Here is a 19,151-nt window from a genome sequence, read left to right on the forward strand (position 1 = left end):
AATTTCATTCGAACAGAAAAATATTATTGATCTTATTTCATGGTGCATGACTGAGTTTACCAAAATACATATGGGCCTCCATGAACTAAGCTGTTGGCCGCTTATGCGGTTCCTGGGCTCTAAGAGAGATCAAGGTAGATACCAGCTACGAGTATTATCCCACGAGTTGCTGGGGGGGGGGGGGCGTTAAACGCCCCCACTTTTTTCGCCGGGCCATAGCATAAAAACGGCGCGCCAAATTTTGGGTACCTGTAGAGAATGGATTGAAGTTTATTGTGAGTGTGACAGAGTTTCAAAAAAAATCGGTCGAAAAATTTTTGAGATATCGAGGTTTTAGTGACGTCATGATTTCTGAGTTTTCGACCAAAAACGGCATATGTTCAAAAAATCATATAAAATCACAGAATAGACATACAAACATGCCGTAAACGCCATTAGACTGCCAATACCATGATCAATCAAATGGCTATCTTCGATTATTGAATTATCGTTCCGCATTTTCCAAAATCTTGAACTGAATCTTGGCAATTTTTCGTGACCATGATACATGAATTTCTTAAATTGAACTTTTTGAGCCAAACACGTACACATATGATAAAATGAATGTCACCATCGTGTTCTACGCCCCAAATTACCTATAAAACATGTGTCACAGGCTGCGAATATCAGTTTTGATTTTCGGGGATATGTGCCTACCCGGTTGACCTGAACTTGACCCTGACCTATGCTTGACTGACCCCTATATGGAGCTGACACTCTTGTAGGCCTTATAAGATGGATTGTGCACCGTTTTGACAGAGTTTATGGCGAGAGGCACCCATTGCGAAGTCCTGAAGTCCATGCTACTGAAAGCCCGATTTCAGGTGTTTGACCTGACCTTGACCCGACCTTTGACCTCAAAATTCAACTTTAAAGTACTCATCTGAAGCGTCTCGTCGCGCTCTTTCGTTTGCCGCATCGTGCGTTTCGCTGCGCCTATTGGTTCTCGAGTTATCGGCTGGGGGCGTTTAACGCCCCCCCCCCCCAGCAAACGGTGGGTGGCGAAATACCCCAGCAACTGCCGGGTTATTCTCATTGTCGAGAAAATAATATGAAACATGGCACCGGCCCATACCTCCCGGGCCATGGCCCATACCTCCCGGTGTATTTTGATGGATCGAAAAAGCACATGATTTATTTAAAGTTATCTCGAGACAAAATAGTTGATCCCAGATGCCTAATACCAGGCAAACGTTGCAGGCGAAAGGCAACTTCACATACACAGAGTGAAAAACCGGGTCTAGCCACTGCCTTCTGGAAGAAAATTGCATTTTCACAAAACCGGCCCATACCTCCCGGGTCTCCAATACCGTATTTTACTCGAAGAGGGCAAAAACGCTTTATCACCGCTCATTGCCAAAGAAGACCGAGGAAGATTTTGGAAATCACGTGGGTTGTATAACGGAATGGCTGCTACCAGTTTACGCGGTCAAATGTGTAAAAATACGCAACACTTCTTCAAAACTGCGATGGCCCATACCTCCGGGGGGCCATACCTCCCGGGTCTCCCCTATATGTTATCACCTAAATTAATACGAAATTCATATAACGACGTCCCACCTTTGGAGACGGGCGACTGACGTTCACTGAGCTCATCCTTGGGAGCAGTGAGATCCCCGGTAACATCACTGGACGGCGAACGGTCTTCTCTGAGCTCCACCTTGGGAAAGCTGGCGTCCCCTCCAAGGTTACTACCATCGGATGGCACCTGGAAACAAAGTGTTTGACTGAGTTACTGGCGTTGACACTGGACGCAGTACCAAGGCTTTAGATGAGAGGCCCGCTTACTTTTGTCTACTGCTTACCTGGTCTGTTCCACAAGGTTTTAGCGCAATCGAGCAAGCCGTCCTTAAGCTGTAGAGGCGACCCCTTCAGGAGCATACCATGTCGCTGATATCTCTAACCACCATGGTTGGGGCACTAGCATATCCGATCCGAACCGCCGTTACAGCTTTGAGAGCGTAACCGGCTAGGCCGTTCTTGCTCTGCACAAGCAGTCCATGCACGTGTGCACCCTCCCTAGTGTTCCCATGTAAGGCGAGATCCCTACTGAAAGGTGGACTAGAGGCCGGTGGCGCTGATGCGCCTCCTTGGACCGGATTTGGAGAAGAAAAAAAACATCGCTAATGCCGCGCGAAAGAAAAATGAAAAAGAGAAACACCCTCAACACGCCGCTAAAAACGCCACCGCAAACGCCGCGCGAACAAAAAAGAAAAAACGCACGCAACACGCCGCCAAAAACGACACCGCAAACGCCGCGGAAAACAAAGGAAAGAAAACGTCCGCAAGCAGCCGTCAAACACGCCACCGCAAACGCCACATGAAACAAAAAGAAATGAAAAACGCCCGCAAACCACCGCTAAAAACGCCCAAGCAAACGCCATAAAAAGTAAAACGCCCAACCGCAACCACCGCCAATCGCAAATGTGAGAAAAAAGGAAAATGTCCTCCTGCAAAACCACCGCCAACAACACCACCGCAAACGCCACGGAATATAAAAGAAAAACGCCTACCCGCAGCGGACCACCAAAACCCCATAATTTACCGAAGCCAGATGATCCCCGATCGAAAAAGCAATCCGCCTCTGGCACGTGCCAGGTTAACACGCGCAGTGGAAGGGTTGCAAGTACTACGCCCATTGGAAGGGGGCGGATGTCGCCCCCCCCCCCCCCCAAGATCTCAGCTCCCACTGGAGCTAGAAAGACGAAATTTGGAGGGTAGGTAGGGCCCTGGGGAACTCTGTTGTGTGTGAATTTCATGATCCTGGGTCAATATCTTCAAGGTCAAATGAGGTCAAATGCGGTCAAGAATGTTTAAATAAATATATAAAATCATAGATAACAGTAGAACTGGATTTGACACGAACACTGCCTATCTGCAGTAGGGGACCCAAAAATGTCAATGATATCGATCAGCCTCGGAACGCAACCGCATGTCTCAGAGGCATGCGGTTTTCTGCTATGAGTAGCCCCATTGGCCCCGCTTCATTCACTACTATTGGCTATTCATGTGTGAGGTGCCCACAAGTCGGAATCACGTGCCTCGTGGGTGGTGTCCACAGGGTCTTTTCGCCTCTCCTCTGAAATGAACGGTCCGATCCCAAGTAAAATATACGTGTATATATATCGCAGTTTTCATTAATATATATTTGCGAAATTTATTTCCTGAATATATAGCACTAACTGCGCCACTTCATGCAATCAGGCCTGTGTATTGAAAGTTATATTTTTCCGACAAATATTAAATAACCAGCATGTTTAGATAAACAACCAAAAATAATTATACAGCCAGCATGTCCAGTATGCTCAGCTCATCTCTGTTTGGGCCTTACCAGCCTGCATGCGGCTCTTAGAATCACGTCGTAGGGCACCTGTGATCCGTGTGCCTTGGTGACACAGGGAGGCCAACCTTGCGGGGCTAACAGTGTATCAATTGTTCAGTTGACTTGCCAGTTGCCTTTTTCAGCCAGTCTGCCCTTTTCCATACTTCAAAGCGTGCTGACGGTCGCTCATGGCCTCCTGCTTGAGGCAGCCAGCTGAATAGTCTTAGAGGCGCGTGGGGGCATCTGACGGCCCTCGCCACCGTCACTAAACCGTGCTGCCTCACGTCACTGATTGGAGGGAAGATGAGACCAAAGATGCGGCGCCGCACCATCACCAGCGTCGGGGATCGCATCAAAACGTGATTCAGACAACCGGTCTCTTGCAGGCACTTCAATGCGCCATTGCAGTTCATGTTGTATTCGTAGTCGTAACATTCGATGAATTCCGGTGACGGATGAACAGATACTGTGCAAAGCCAGGTCAGTGTCCTCGGTCACTCTTGGTTGGTTCTCACTGCGTCCGCCCTTTTCTAGCAGCGCGCGAGGCGGTGGAAGACGCTCCTCCATCATTGTGAGGTACCAGCCAGCTAACGGACAGGGCAGTGGCGCAGGCACGTGGGTCTCCTATCGCTGTTCAGCATATATTATGACAATGTGGTCAGATACATCCTCTTGAATGAGAGCTGCTTTGAAGCTGCAGAAACGTCTGTGGAAAGCTGCTCCAGGCGCTCATTCCCCGGTAACCGCTTTGGGGTGGTATCCACAGTGCAGAATCGGCGGATCGCAATCACTCGCTTCGACTCCAACAGACAAGTTGAAATCAAGATTACATGATGCGTTCTCTGTGCCATGAGCCCCCCATCTGCAGCTTTCAGATGACCAACTGCACGTCGGTGCAGTGCTGACCAGCACGAGGAACGATCAGCCCCGTTCCGTACCCTGAGCAGAGAGAGCCAGCGTCGCCTCACAGCTCGCGTGATTTGTCTCCCAGCAGCACCAGTAAGGCTTCCGTACCTTCGTTGGTGATTTTCTGTTCTGAGTCCACTGTAAGTACCAACTGGATAAGTCCAGATCGTACATACATCCCGCCACAGCCTATCTGCTGGTGAGAGATGAGCTTTTGAACCACGGTCAGTGGTCACGTAGATCAGGCTAGTGAAGACGACGCGCTCCACTAACTCAGATTATAGGCGTTGGTAGGCGCGGTCGATCAGTATGAGTAAGAAAGACTTTACTTGTCTTACTTCGGAAAGCTTTTTGGTCACAATTCACAGTAGCAAGTAGCGTCTGCTCAGTTACAAGGTGGCCCACAAAGGGGATAGGTTGACTCAATTCACTGATACTCGGCTCTTCGCAACTTCTTCCAGACGTTTGCTGAGCTCGCCTGCAGCTAGGTTCATGGCACCCTGAGAACTTCACTCTCAAGCCATTGTTGTGCTAAACAAAGGCAAAACTTGGTAAAATTATGAAATAAATGTAAAACTGAAGCTATCAACAAAATCATAGCAAAACGTTTAAAACCGAAATGTAGCAATTTTTTGTGAATTTTTGGCCGTTTCCAATGAGATTCACTGGTAAATAGGCATAATGCACGTGATTTTTTAGTTTTTCAACTGCTGCCAAAAGATACATCATATTTTGGGGTCCCCTATTGCAGTTCATCGAACTTCGTGTCAAATCCAGTTCTACTGTTATCTATGATAAAATAAATAAAAATCTGTCATATGAGCGATTTTTTCGTTAACACGCCGATAACTCGAAAAGTTACCGGCCGATTTCCTTTTTGCTTTCACTATACGAAAGAACATACATTTGTGAGTGTGTATGGTGAATTTCTAGTTAATCGAACAATAAATATGGCAGTTAGAAGCCTACTAAGGGTAAGATGCCGGCTGAAGCGGGATCGGCTGACGCTGGAAACGTGGCATTCACAACTCTGTGTTTACACACTAATAACTCAAGTTTCTACCGACCGATTTTCAAAATTCGTTGACCAAATGGCCTGTACATTTCTTAGTCTTCTGACTTCTCACAAAATTTGACGCGAATGGAATATAATCAGCGGTAAGGACAAGGGCTCCGCCAACGGGGGGGGGACGGTTGGGACATGTCCCCCCAACCAAAATGTTGGGTGGGACATACTATCTTTTGTCCCCCCCCCCCCCCAATAATCGGCTCTCCCGCTGGTAGATAAATCGACTTTTGTTCCTGACACCGAATACAGAACATAGGTGCAAAGAATCTCCGAAGAAAAAGCGTGATGAGAATCTAATTAACCTGTCGTCGATAACTATATTGTCGCTGTGCTTTTAGTCTTTTTCTGTTATGGGGGCCTAGGATTTCAGTTTTTTTTTTTAGTAGACCATATCGACAGGCGTTTTCGCGTTAGGTATATCAACGTGAGTCTACTGACGCACTGGCGGATCCAGGGTGTCAGCGCGGGGGGGGGCATACCAGGTCACGGAGCCAAACCTAGGGTACCCCCAAATCCTGTTTTCTCATCGAATTTAGGCCACTTATTTTTCGTCATAGCCCTGAAACGAGTTAAAAAAAAAAAACAGAAATGGTAGGACACCTGACCCCCATTGGGAGATCCAGGAGGAGGAGGCTTTTGGGACAAACACCCGGGCAGCGCCAGAAATCGACGAAAATTGGTGGGGCCGGTGGGGCCCTCAGAATGACTGGTGTAGGTATAGAGCCGACCCAGGGCCGCCGGTGTGGAACCTTAAGAGGTATTGGCGTGGGACCATCAAAGGTATCGGTGTGGGTTCCCCAGAGGCAGTGGTGTGGGGCCCTCAGACATGGGTGTAACTTTGGAAACGACATTGGGGGTGCAAACTAGGGAAGGGGCCTCCAAGTGGCGGGGCCTCCAGTTCGCAGGGGCCTCCTAAGGAGCATGTGCCATGTACATATGTACATACATATCGAGCGAGCGAAGATTATATATAGTATAACGACATGTGTGCGGCGTTTGCCAGCGTCTAATGTGTAGGGGGGGTCGGTTGGACCCCCCCCCCCCCCTGCCGTTCGGCCCCTGATGAGCTAGAGCTTCGCGGAAAAAAAACGAGCGTGTTGCCCGTGACGAGAGGAAGCCGATGATTCCCAATTTTAAAGTCCCAGGTCATTGGTTGACCTTTCAGGTCAGGTCAATGACCCAAAAGTCGGGGAAATCGGGACCTGTTAGAACTGTGTAAAGCGAAGCTGTTATGGTTTTTTCGGGGTGCTGATCACGAATTTCATGTTAGTGTTTATTACAGATGATGTCTTCATGCATTTAGGCCAGGTCGGGTCAGGTCAGGTCAGGTCAACCAGTAGGCGTCCTGCCGGCTATCCATAGTAGGTGTCAACTACCACTGACGGCGTCGTAACATGTTACGAAGGCACTAAAACTACTTCGTAAATGTTGAAATGGATGCTAAATTCGAAATCAGCCCCAAAAATACCTACCCTGGAAACTTGTAAAACTCGAAAAAGTGAACCAAGGTCATCAAAGGTCAATGACCTGACCTGACCTTCAGGTGACCTTGACACCCACTGTAATACCTACGTGAGACGAACATCATTTCACATGTTTGGACGTTTATAATCACAAAAAGACTGGAAACGCGCGGATAATGTGAGCTGACATACGCCAAATCGTGATTCCGGCCGAACATGGTCTCGAGAATCAGGTCACAGGTCAAAGGTCATTTGGGTCAGGGTCATGAAATTTTTCGAGAAGGTGTAAAATTGATCAACTCGAGGGTACTGAAAGTTTCGTCGCGATCGGCCGCTTTTTGCGCGAGTTATTTGCAAAAAAAATCATGGGGGTCCATCCGACCCCCCTACACTTGCAAGGGATAGGAGACATTCGAACATGCGTCAAAAGCTATGACAAACGTACCTGGGCCATTCTTATGTCAGGTTAAAGGTCAGGTCAGGGCACTAGAGGCCATCACAAGTAAAATTTCGCCTATTCGACCATTTTTCACAAAATGGTGAATGAACTCAGGAATGAATAGAGCTGCAGCGCCGCGGAAAAACGATTTCGTTAGCTCTTAACGTTCTTTCTGAAATATGCCCTCAGATTTGAGCTCAAGTTCGGCATAGCCTTCCGATGGCTAAACTCCGAAAATTGATTGCGAACTTTGTAAAGAATCGGAGTTTTCTCCACTTTCGTATTCGCATGACGTTCCCAAGCCATTTGTAGCCTTCCAAATCAGCGGACATGGCCATCAAAGTATGACTGTCTTTTGCGGTTTATTTCACGCCATTTCACATCCCCGTCGATGTGGAGTCCTCTGAGGCCAGTAAGGACCTCTCAGAGACTGGTTTGGGCCCTTCGAGGCCTGCATGGCCCTGCGCTAAAGAAACTGATAATATTGCCCCTATGCTTGTGCCTTGCGAGTACATGGCGGTAGGTGAGTACCTAAGTTGAGCATGCTGCTAGCTAATTCACCTGAATTTGGCGATGCTCCGCTCCATGCACCATATGTGGTACTAGCATTTTGCAATGAAAATAATAGCAATCAATAAAACTTAACTCCAGTGAACTCAAGTGGCTCAGTGAGGTATACAATTGTAACCACTGACAAAATATGATTAGTGCACTTGTTTTAGTTCACCATTTTACATTGAATTTTCTTGCTATGTAGGTATTTGAAACAAAGAACCTTGTGTATTTTATAATTCTTAGTGCCAATAAAGGAATGAGACATTGGGGGTGCAACATAAGCATTGAGGGTGCATAATTTAACTTTGGGGGTGCAACTGCACCCTCAAAAGTATACAAAGTTACGCCCCTGCCCTCAGAGGCACTGGTGCAGGAACCACAAAGGAGCCGGTGTGGACCCTCAGAGGTGCTGGTGTGAGGCCCTCACATGGACGCCGTTGTGGTGATCTTTTAGACACTAGAATGGCGGTGAGCCAACACCCCTCACAGATGACTGTGTGGGGGCCTTGGAGTTGTTGGTGCGAATGCTTGATAACCCGGTAGGGCCTCTCAGAGACCGGCAAAGTGCCCTCAGAGGCGGGTAACGGGCCATATGATGTCAACAACGAACGAGTCTTCACAGGCCGGCAAGTGAGGGCCGGCACTATCTTCAGGAGCCCTGTGGAGTCCTTAGAGATCAGCATGGGCCGACTCTCAGACGCCGGCTGGGCCCTCGAGAGTCACCGGTGTAGGACCTACAGAGTTACCGGTGGCTGTGTGCCAGAGGCACCGGTGTGGGGCCCCAGAGGCGCCGGTGTGGGACCCTCAGATTCGTGGATGTGGGGCCTAAATAGCCACTGGTGTCTCAGAGGTGGCGGTGTAGGGCCCTTACAGTCGCCGGTGGACTTTCATTTTTCAAAGGCACCGTTGTGGGGGTCCTCAGTCTCACTCCTCAGAGACACAGGCATGGGGGCAAGGGGTCTTCGAGAGGCCAGCAAGGGGTCGGTAGAGGCCTTCAGGAGCCCTGTGGGATCCTGGAGACAGGCGTGATACTCTCAGGCGTCGCTGGGAGGCCTCAGAGTCACCAGTGTGGGGCCCACAGAGTTACAGGCAGGGCTGCGGAGTCGATGGATTTACGGCGACTCCGACTCCGACTCCGACTCCGGCTTTCAAAAACCAACTCCGACTCCGACTCCGACTTCGGGCAGAAATGTCGACTCCGATCGACTCCAACTCCCGACTCCGACTCCGCACACCTGGCAGGGCTGCGGAGTCGACAGATTTTCGGTGACTCCGACTCCGACTCCGACTCCGACTCCGGTCACAACTGTCGACTCCGACCGACTCCGACTCCGACTCCGACTCCGCAGCCCTGGTTACAGGTATAGGTAGCCGTCAGATGCGCTTGTGTAAGACCTTCAGAGGCGCCAGTGTGGGGCCCTCAGAGCCGCCGCCGATGTAGGGCCTTGAAATATTGGTGTTAGTCCCTCAGATTGGCGGTGTTGTGCCCTCAGAGGCGCCGGTGTGAGGCCCTCACAGGAGCCGTTATGGGCCATCAGAGACACTGGTGTGAAGCCGCTCCATGCGGGTATGGGTCAGGACCCTAATTAGAGCTGACGCTTAATAGGTCAGCAAGGGCACTCAGAGGCGAGCACAGGGCCCTCAGAAGCCGCAGTGGGGCCCTTATGGAGATGTGTGATGTGTGGCGACTCAGGAGCCCGTGACTCCGTGAGGTGCTCTCACGAGTCCTGTGGGTCTTATCTCATTCGAAATAAGGCACGCTTTAACCCTGAGCGGCCTATTGGCTTTGCAGGGCCTCTCGGGCCCATAGGGCACCATGCATCTAATGAGGCGGCACGCGCCCCTTGTGCCCCCTCCCCCCGGTTACGCTGCGCTGGCTGCGGCTATACAGGTAAACCGTATTCTAACCGTCCCTATTCCCAAGCATAGGCGGCGGCCGATTCCTGGTTTGCGCAATATGACTGCCGTCGTTAGACAATACGGTCAATAGGGTTGAAGCGGCATTGCTCCCCTGTGGTAAGAAGCAACATAGTTTTAGACAAAATAAAGGCAATGACAACTAAATTGAGGTTACTAAAACGACTCTGATCACAAAAGTAGTTACTAGGAAGGCTTTCTAATCCATTTTATTTAGTTCCTCGTTATAGGCGTAAGAAGTGTAATTCTGAATGGGGGGGCATACTTGTATTGAATGCCCCCCCCCCGGCTTCTGTCCGGGGGGGGGGGGCATATGCCCCAAATGCCCCCCCCCCCCCCTTGGATCCGCCAGTGTACTGACGAATGTTCGCAATCATTCGGCCTATCCCGATAATGAATCCAGTAGGTATATCCAGTAGGTAATCCAGTAGGTATTTATATCAGATAAGTATCTCTCAATCAATTAAACGCTCAATACGGAGATAATTCTTTCGGGTAAACGCGTTCGTTCTTTTAGAGGAAACTTCCATCGGTCAAATAAGAATATCGCAGAACTGTAGGATGAGAGAAGCTGTTTGTTTCCAGTGTTTGAGAGGTTAACCCTCATTCTTATGGTGGGTCGGATTGACCCACACCCACCCCTCAGTTTTTCGCAAGTAACTCGCGTAATAAGTGGTTTATCGTGACGAAACTTTTAGTACCTATTGGCTATTTCCGGGGAACTTTACACATCCTCTGAAAATTTCATGATCCTAACCCCCATGGGCCATGACTTTTGGGCCTGTGGCCTATTTCTCCAGACCATGTCAGGCCGAAACACCGATTCGTTGTATGTTAGCGCACATTATCTATACGTTTCCAGACTTGTTATGTCATAAAACCGAGCCAACATGTTGAAATGACGGTAGACACATGCAATTATGGTAGGTGTCAAGTTCACGTGAGTATCAGGTCAAGGTCATTACCGTTAGATGAATTTGGTTCACTTTTTCGAGTTAGGCATGTTACTAGGAAACTTTTTGGAGATGATGTCGAATTAACCCTCGCCCCGTTGGGGGGGGGCCATTTTGGCCCCCCCCCCTGTGGTTTTTCCTGAATAGCAAGAAAACGGCGGCGCGCAGCGCCGCCAAATTTTCAGTACCTTCCCGGGCATCAATTTGACACCTTCACACCAAATTTCAAGTCTTAGGTCACCTTAGGTCAGGAGTTATTGAGGTCAAACTGAGGTCATGTTCGAGCAAAAATGAGCAAAAAACATGCAATATTTAAACGCTCACCAAATCTACAGTTATGAAGCAATTTCAAAGTTCTTTATATGGTCTAGTAGACAAAAAGCGGCGCTACAAAACTGCTATCTCGGATTTTCGAAATTTTGGGTTTTTGACCCAAAAAATTTCAAAAAATTGATTTTTTTTAGAAAAACTAAAAAAAAATCCAGAAGTTTTCCGAATTTCGAAAAAACCGGAATATATGTGATAGTCCCTGCGCTCTTCTATATATATACCAAATTTCAGATCGATATCTTGTTTTTTGGCCAAGTTATAGCGAAAAAACTGTTCAAAAATGATGACGTCAAATTTTTGAACTCAATTTTTAGCGATTCTAGACCTCGTACGGCAAAACAAAGACCACCATTGAACTCCCCGTGACGAGCTGCGTTGATTCGATACCCATTTTATGCAAAAATATTAACTTTGAAATTTGACCTAATTTGACCTGACCTTGACCTGACCTTGACCTGACCTTGACCAAAACGTGACCTAAGCTGGCCCCAAAGGCTGCCTGACCCACATAATCGCATTTGTCATGTAAAATGGACCATAAAACATGTATCACACGACACTTTCATATTGTGACCCCCCAGTGACCTGACCTCTGTGACCTGACCTGGTATCAGTGACCTCAACTAGCAAAATATGTGTTTGAAGAACATTTCCCCATCGATGATTTTCAATGAAATGCTTTTTACTCGATTTTAAAACGCATTTCTTGAAATGCCTGTAAACGGTGAAAATTGGACCTTTGACCTGACCTGTGACGTCATCGGTTTGACCTAGGTCAATAAAATTGGGTCACAAGGTAGTTCCCTGATAGGGCTATCCAACACCGTTTGCGGCTTGTCGCTAGGTTGCGTGGTTCTCGAGATCTTAGGGGGGGGGCCAAAATGGCCCCCCCCCCAACGGGGCGCGTTGCTCGGCAGAGCCCAACGGGGCGCGGGTTAAGCATCCATTTGAACATTAAGAAGTAGTTTTGGTACCAATGCAACATGTTACCTACGAAGCTGTCTGTGGTGGTTCATGGTTGACACCTACTTTGGCTAGCCCGCGGGACACGCACTTGTTGATCTCACCTAACCTGACTCAACCTTCGCCAAATGCTAAAAATGGATTCAGATTCAGCGCAAAACTATGAGCTAGATACCATTAAAAATTGAAGTTTATTTTTCAAGTTTTTTTTCTGTCTGGTGTGTCAATATGATGAAGGTACAATCTAATATTGGGTAATATTGCATGGGTCAGGTGGCCTACCATTTCTCTATTTCATTTCTTTTTTTTTTAGTTAAAAAATCATCGTATCAGGGCTATGACTAAAAACAAGTGGCCTAAATCCGATAAGAAAACTGGATTTGGGGGTACCCTAGGTTTACAGGAGACACTAGGGCGATGGGCAAAGAGCAGATCGTCCCCCCCCCCCAACCAAAAGTCCGTGGCGGAGCCCTTGCTTTTAAGTCTAGAGGTGCGTATTCGCGCTTTTGGCATGCCCCATGGTGGCAACTCACAGATGGACGTTGCCTGACACTTTACGGTACCACTTCTCACTATCAAGCGTTGGTGCAAACAGTTTAAGGAGACGGGGGGGGGGCGTCACAGGAAGACCCCAATCAGGGCAACCCTTCTGCATTTCAACCGTCGCCTAGATCGTCATGGAGAAAGCAACCCGAAATTCCGTCAAATCTTTCTAAAATAGAGTACTGACAGCAGGCCTAAGCTGCACAGACATACACATGCACTAACCCGGTAAGCAGAATTGAACAAAACGCTAATGTGAAGCGAGGTGGCGTCACAAAGGCACACGGGTCCTCACCTCAGTGTCGGGTGTCAACTCGAGAGGGTCACGGTCGGGTACGTCCACCCTCCACTTGACGTCCCAGTCGTCGTCATCTGTCGAAGACAGAACGTTCAGAGTTCACAGTTATGGCCCGCAATGGACTGCACTCATATCACCAACGTATTTAAAAAGAACCTCCCACCTTCAAAAGTTAGAGAATTGGTATAACAAGGTGAAATAAATGAGTAAAAAAAAGGTAGAAAGTGAACTGAAAATGTAAAAAGACGCAACTAAAATGCAAAAAAAATGACATGCGGCAGATGATATACCTACTGGAACATGGGATGAGATTAAAGGGACAGTATCATCGAAAAAAAAATCCATGTATGGAGCTGATTTTTTTTTACTAGCATTTCTTATTTTTCTGAATCAGAAAAACATAGTTTGAGGACCGAACTCGGTGAAAAATATTGCAACCACATTTCATTTTCATGATTCATTTTCATGAGCGAACCACCACTATACAAGCATGGCCGCCAGTTTGGAAGCATGCAAAATTACTACAGAACTGGCGCAGCTAATACATTATTGACGCTACGCTTACGCGGTCGTTCTTCTGATTGAGTTGTCCTTAGGGAGAGGTAGCCTTAGGTATTGCCTATAAAAATATAACGTGACAATTGGAGGGAGTGACAATTGGACGTGACAATTGACAATGGGAGAAAATATCACGTGACAATCACGTGATAAACGTCATACATTGGAGGGAGATTGTGATTCAAGCTGGAGGAATTCCTTTGTTCAGCCGCTAGAATCCGAAGGAAACAGCGGAAATTGCCTACGACTATTTAATGAATTTAACGGTGATGAATAAGTGCGAAAAACGTTTTGGCTTTATAAAATTTGATGAAATGACCAGGGTAAAAGTTTTATTACTGGCGGTCAATTCAAAACGGCGCAAACATTTAAACAGTGAAGATAGTGAAGCACGATTCAAAGTGTGGTACACCTTTCGTACTTTGAGCGGCGATAGCGGGATAACGGTGTGGAGCTTCGAGGATCGGTCTTCAGTTCCCGGACCAGAAAGGTGGGGCCTATGCAATGTCAAATTTCATCAAAATGGTGATACTGTCCCTTTAAAGCCTCTGTTTTGTGACTTTCCAGATTGCTTCGGAAGAGCAGCAAATAGTTTTGCACACCCCATTGAAGGCCTAAAAGGTGTCTGGAAATTATTTAGAAACTATTCGTATCTGACAGTAGCCCCCAAGTAGACCCGACAACGCAGTCTTTTTTTCTGTTGTAACACAAATGCCAAAATATCGCCATCAATGCCAATATCTCGCCATCAATTTGCGATAAAACAGCTTACCTTTAGTAATTATTGTGTCGGCTGACGAGGCGTCGTAAATCTCCGATATCCGCTCTGCTTTCGGACTCGACGGCTCCCTGTGAAATAAATCAGGGATAAAGGCACTACCGGAAAATAACTAGATATGCAATCTATACCTACTGACTATTAGTGGCAATTCCAGACAATATTTCACGGGTTTCCAAGTCGGAGTCGAAGCGAGCCAGCCCATTTGTAACAATAGGTCAGGAGACGGAGTTGGAGCGAGCCGAACAAGCTGCATCGTCTCCGATTCAGGAACGCTGAACAGATTCTTAGGCATTACTTTTCCACACGTGCTTCTTTCGTGCGTTAATCATGCCAAGTAAATCCTGCCAAATCTAATGCCCACAATGACCTGCAAACAGTTAATTGCAGAAGTCCCATGAAATCAGTTATACAATACAGTATACATGTAGACATGGCCGAATTAGCTTGTCATTCATATTAGAAATGAATAGTGACCTAATAACATCCTGCAACTTTCAAAGGCCTCCGACACCTACTGTAGCTCTGGCACGGTGACAAAGTTGCAAAAAAGTGACTTGAGGTTGGGTCATTCAAAGTGACCTACTGACCTGACCTTAAAAGTTACGAGGTTCAAACTTGCATCCCATGTGTAAAATTGATGAGAGAATACCTAGTCGTACCAAATTTCGGTAGCGCCGCGGTTTTCCCGCTATTTGCGAAAAACCTCAGGGGGGGGGGAGCGGTAACATTAGCCCTATGGGCGTTGCATGGAAAGAATGGGACCAAAAGTAGGCAGTGCCTCCCCCTCCCCCTAACTGAAGGTGTTCCGCCGCCACTGGACCTAAGGTCATTGATATTAATAATTTGAGATACACAACTCGTTGGTCATGAATCCTCGTGCAATGCCTCGTGTTTCAAAGTTCTGGGAAATAAACTGTAGGAATCACAGAGACAGAAACTTTTTTAGAGGCATAATCACTTAAATTGACCTGGTGACCTGACCTTATGTAAACTGTTACCAGAGGTAAATAAAAAACTACACACGATCTGATATTAATTTATTATTAAATATACCAATTTCGTGGGACTGCGCGTCGGCGTTTTCTTAACAGACGAAAAAAAACTGGCGGGTATGACTAACCCCCCCCCCTCCCCCCAGTCCCCATCCCTCCACCTGGGCCCAATCTTACCAATGCCGTAAATAGGATTTGGCAGCACTGGCCGGAGTTTACGGCACTGATATCAAAGATATCCTTTTTATTACATCCAGCTAATCTTGTCCAATGATTTTGATAGCGTCAATGATTATGAATGTTGCCTGAACGAATGAATAAGTGAAGGTGGAATAGTTCTGAATGTTACCAAATGCCGTGAATGCGCATTCACAGCATTTGGTAAGATTGGGCCGGGTGAATTGATAGGTGGATTGGATACAATATCAGACATTAGACAATGGACATACCTTTCTTGTTTTAAAGACTGCATAGCTTGGTCTGATGGAGAGCAATCTTCTGTCACTGATGGATGCAGCAGATCCTGAATGAACAATGGAAGAGCATGACTAGCGAGTAGCGAAGTATGAGCAACTTCATAATGTTACAAATAACAGAACTGGCAAAACAGAGATAAAGATACACTGAATGTGTTCAAAGTAGATAGGCACCAACATAATATAAATATGTGACAATATAAATATGTGACACAAAGTAAGAATGCAATTACTTTGGGTAATCTTACACTCAAATATTCACAATTTCTTGAATAGTTATGATGGCAAATGGAAATAGTTGGACATTTTCAGTTAAGAACTGCAAACTATTTGTAATACAGTGGAATCCGCTTAATAAATCCACGGACACTAAATCCAGCCGCCTATTGTGGCCGCTTGAGCTGTTCACGGATTTTCCCCCTAGATGCCTATAGTTAACAAATCCGCTTAACCCTCGCCGGCACAGGGGGGGGGTGATGCAACCCCCCCCCCCTAAGGTTTTTCGCGAATAACTCGCGTAAAAAGCGGCCGATCGCGACGAAACTTTCAGTACCCTCGCATTGATCAATTTTACACCTACCCTGAAAATTGTATGACCCTGACCCCAATTTTATGACCTTTGACCTGTGACCTCTTTTCCGAGACCATGTTTGGCCGGAATCGCGATTCGGCGTATGTCGGCTAACATTAGCCGCGCGTTTGCAAGCTTTTTGTGGTTTCAAACGTTCAAACATGTGATTTGATGTCGCTCCCATACATTAGGGTGGGTGTTAAGGTCACCTGAAGGTCAGGTCAGGTCATTGACCATTGGTGACCTCGGGTGACCTCGGTTCACTTTTTCGAGTTTTACATGTTTCTAGGCTAGTTTTTGGAGCTGAATTCGAATTTGGCAACCATTTGAACATTTACGAAGTAGTTTTGGTGCCTTCGTAACATGTTACGAAGCTGTCAGAGGCGGTTGACACGTATTACGAATACCCGTCACAACCCCTACCGGTTGACCTGACCTGACCTGACCCGACCTGGTCTAAATGCTTAAAGACATCATCTCTGATCAAAACTAACACGATATTCGTGATCAGCACCCCGGAAATCAGCACCCCGGAAAACCACATAGCAGCCACAATTTACGACTTTCTAACAGGTCCCGATTTTCCAGGTTTTCGGGTCATTGACCTGACCTGGAAGGTCACCCGATGACCTAGGACCTTAAAATTGGGTATCATCGGCTTCGTCTCGTGACGGGCAACACGCTCGTTTTTTCCGCGAAGCTCTAGCTCGATCAGGGGCCAAACGCGAGGGGGGTCGTACCAACCCCCCCCCCCCCCCTGTGCCGTCGAAGGACGCAAAATGGCCTGTGCCGGCGAGGGTTAATAAATCCACGTACTCCGCTTAATAAAGCCACTTGGAAGTTCTCAAGTCCGCAGTAACGTTTCTCCATTCAAAATGTGGCATCCTACCCGCTCCTAAAGAACTGCGCTAGAGCAGCGCGGCGGTCTGCAGCAGTTGGAGTTCTAAAAACAGAAGGAGTTCAGGGCTATCAAGAGCGCAATTACTGTGCATTTGAGAAAAATGTTCGCGCAAAGCAGGGACCCTCGACTGCCTGCATGCTCGTTGGCATAGCAGGCATGACGGGGAGAGGTCGTGGATGGATATGTTGACTTAATCGCTGCGCCAGCTTAGCAGTGTGCGCTGGTCACTTTCAAGTTTCAGGGGCATGCCCCCGCACTACGGTCTACGGTCGCAGGTTCGGGGGCATGTCCAACCCTAAAACCTGCCTTTATACATTAGGCTGCATTACGAACGTCAATTATTTGGGGTCCGGGCCCCCGGGACCCCACCAGTGGCGGAGCCCCTGGTCACTTTCATTGTAATAAGCAAGGCAATGAGAAATCTTAGCCATAGGTACGCTTGTTATGCGTAGGGAACAAAACGTGCAGCTGTGCCTGTGACACATGCTTTTTTAAGTGAAAATAGCTGACACCCGTTAATAAAGCCACAGCTTAATAAATCCAAAACACCTTGTCACCAAGGTGGATTTATTAAGCGGATTCCACTGTACATAGGTACCTATATAATTTGCATGTTAACCAAAGGAGTGTTGGAAAAACTTTCCATTCCTCTCTCAAACTGGGAAACATTAAAAAAAAAGATATAAGCTTATTCTAGGGTATCAGATGGACAACTGTCAAATGGTCTTCAGACCAGACTGGAAAAAATACACGTTATGCCGAATATGTCCGGCGAAGTGGCGGGATTGCGCCAAAAATTTCAGCGCACGTCCGGCGTAACTTCGCATGCGCCGAATTCAGCGCATGGCGGCGGACGAATTTTTCGGCGCAGGGCGGTCGCATAATCTTTTGGCGAAATACGATCACCGAATTAATGCGGTACGCTGGTCAATCTAGCAGCAGATTCGCCTCGCGGGCGGCTCTGGAGTCTGGAGAGGTTTCGGGACGACACGTCCCCGCCCCAGTCGTGCTCGAACTGGTGAGCCGCTCGAACTCAGCGGAGAAGCGGCCGCCCAGGTGAGGCCTCAACCCTCGGGGTGGAGATAGGTATGGAAAACCTTGTTGGACATCGTCATGCGTCGTTAGCAATACTGCAGTGGGTTCCTGCCCACTGCGGTACCTATCGAGGGGAATGAGAGCGCGGACGACCTGGCAAAACAGGCGGCCGCCCTGCCCTCAAACGCCCACTCGCTGACTAGGGCGGTTCACTGTGCGGCCTCGCATCGCACTGTGCGGCGCAGAGCGCAACTGCTCAGAATCACTATTCAAGCGACTCCTCGGGAGCACGCCGCCGCTCCCTGTCCCCGGAGAGGATAGAGAGGATGCCGTTTCGGTGCACCAAATGAGGGCGGGCCACTGGGGCCACTCGCTCCAATACGGCACCGAATCGGCTGTCTTCACTTCGCGGCGCGCCAGCAGTGCCCAGACCAAGCCCAGACAAGCGGTGCCCCGCGGCGCTCTGCGCCGTGTGCCGAGAAGATGGTGATGTGCCGTAGCACATGCTGTTCCGCTGCCCGGTCCTCGCTGACGGCTGACTCCCGCCAGCCTCGAACACACTGCTCCGCCGATATTAACATCGGCACAAATTTGTGGCCCCTGTACTCACAGCACCAGCTTTGTTTCACGGCATGAAGCTAGAGTGCGCTAAGACTATTGAGGCATTGGGTTTTCGTGGAAATAAAAAACTCATTCGGACGCTGAAACACGGGAGAGCGTACGCCGTACAAGGCCCCGGAACACTGTCTGTTCATATCGACACCTATTTTTAAACCCCACATCTGCTCTCCAGTGAATTTCCGGGAGGCACGAAAGATCTCCTTTTAAAAGTGTCCAATCGTCCGATACTGATCAAATATGTGTGTTCGTACTTCGTAGGCCTGTTCATGTATTGCTGTATCTGCCAAGACAGACAAACTTGAGAAAAATACAGTGATTAATCGCCTTGGATTAATCACTCGATTTTTACTCGGTTAGACCAACTTGTCTGAAATTCACCGGAGAACAAATGTGGGGTTTAAAAAAGGTGTTGATATAGC

At 47.8% G+C, this 19,151-nt stretch overlaps 1 protein-coding gene across 2 annotated transcripts in view; it reads right to left on the reverse strand.

Moving 5' to 3' along the window:
• Positions 1-19,151, reverse strand: part of LOC122391810 (zinc finger protein 271-like) — a 64,962-nt gene that overhangs the window by 45,316 nt on the left and 495 nt on the right. For both annotated transcript variants that reach the window (XM_043386090.1, XM_043386101.1), the window contains exons 2-5: positions 15,578-15,651; positions 14,128-14,204; positions 12,795-12,871; positions 1,600-1,747 (exon numbers count right to left, since the gene is read on the reverse strand). In XM_043386090.1, the coding sequence (XP_043242025.1) occupies positions 1,600-1,747; positions 12,795-12,871; positions 14,128-14,204; positions 15,578-15,651 (376 nt within the window). The remainder of the gene's footprint in view (positions 1-1,599; positions 1,748-12,794; positions 12,872-14,127; positions 14,205-15,577; positions 15,652-19,151) is intronic.

Source organism: Amphibalanus amphitrite, unplaced genomic scaffold, assembly GCF_019059575.1.
Source record: "Amphibalanus amphitrite isolate SeventyFive unplaced genomic scaffold, NRLGWU_Aamphi_draft 000022F_arrow, whole genome shotgun sequence".
Lineage (NCBI taxonomy): Eukaryota > Metazoa > Arthropoda > Thecostraca > Balanomorpha > Balanidae > Amphibalanus > Amphibalanus amphitrite.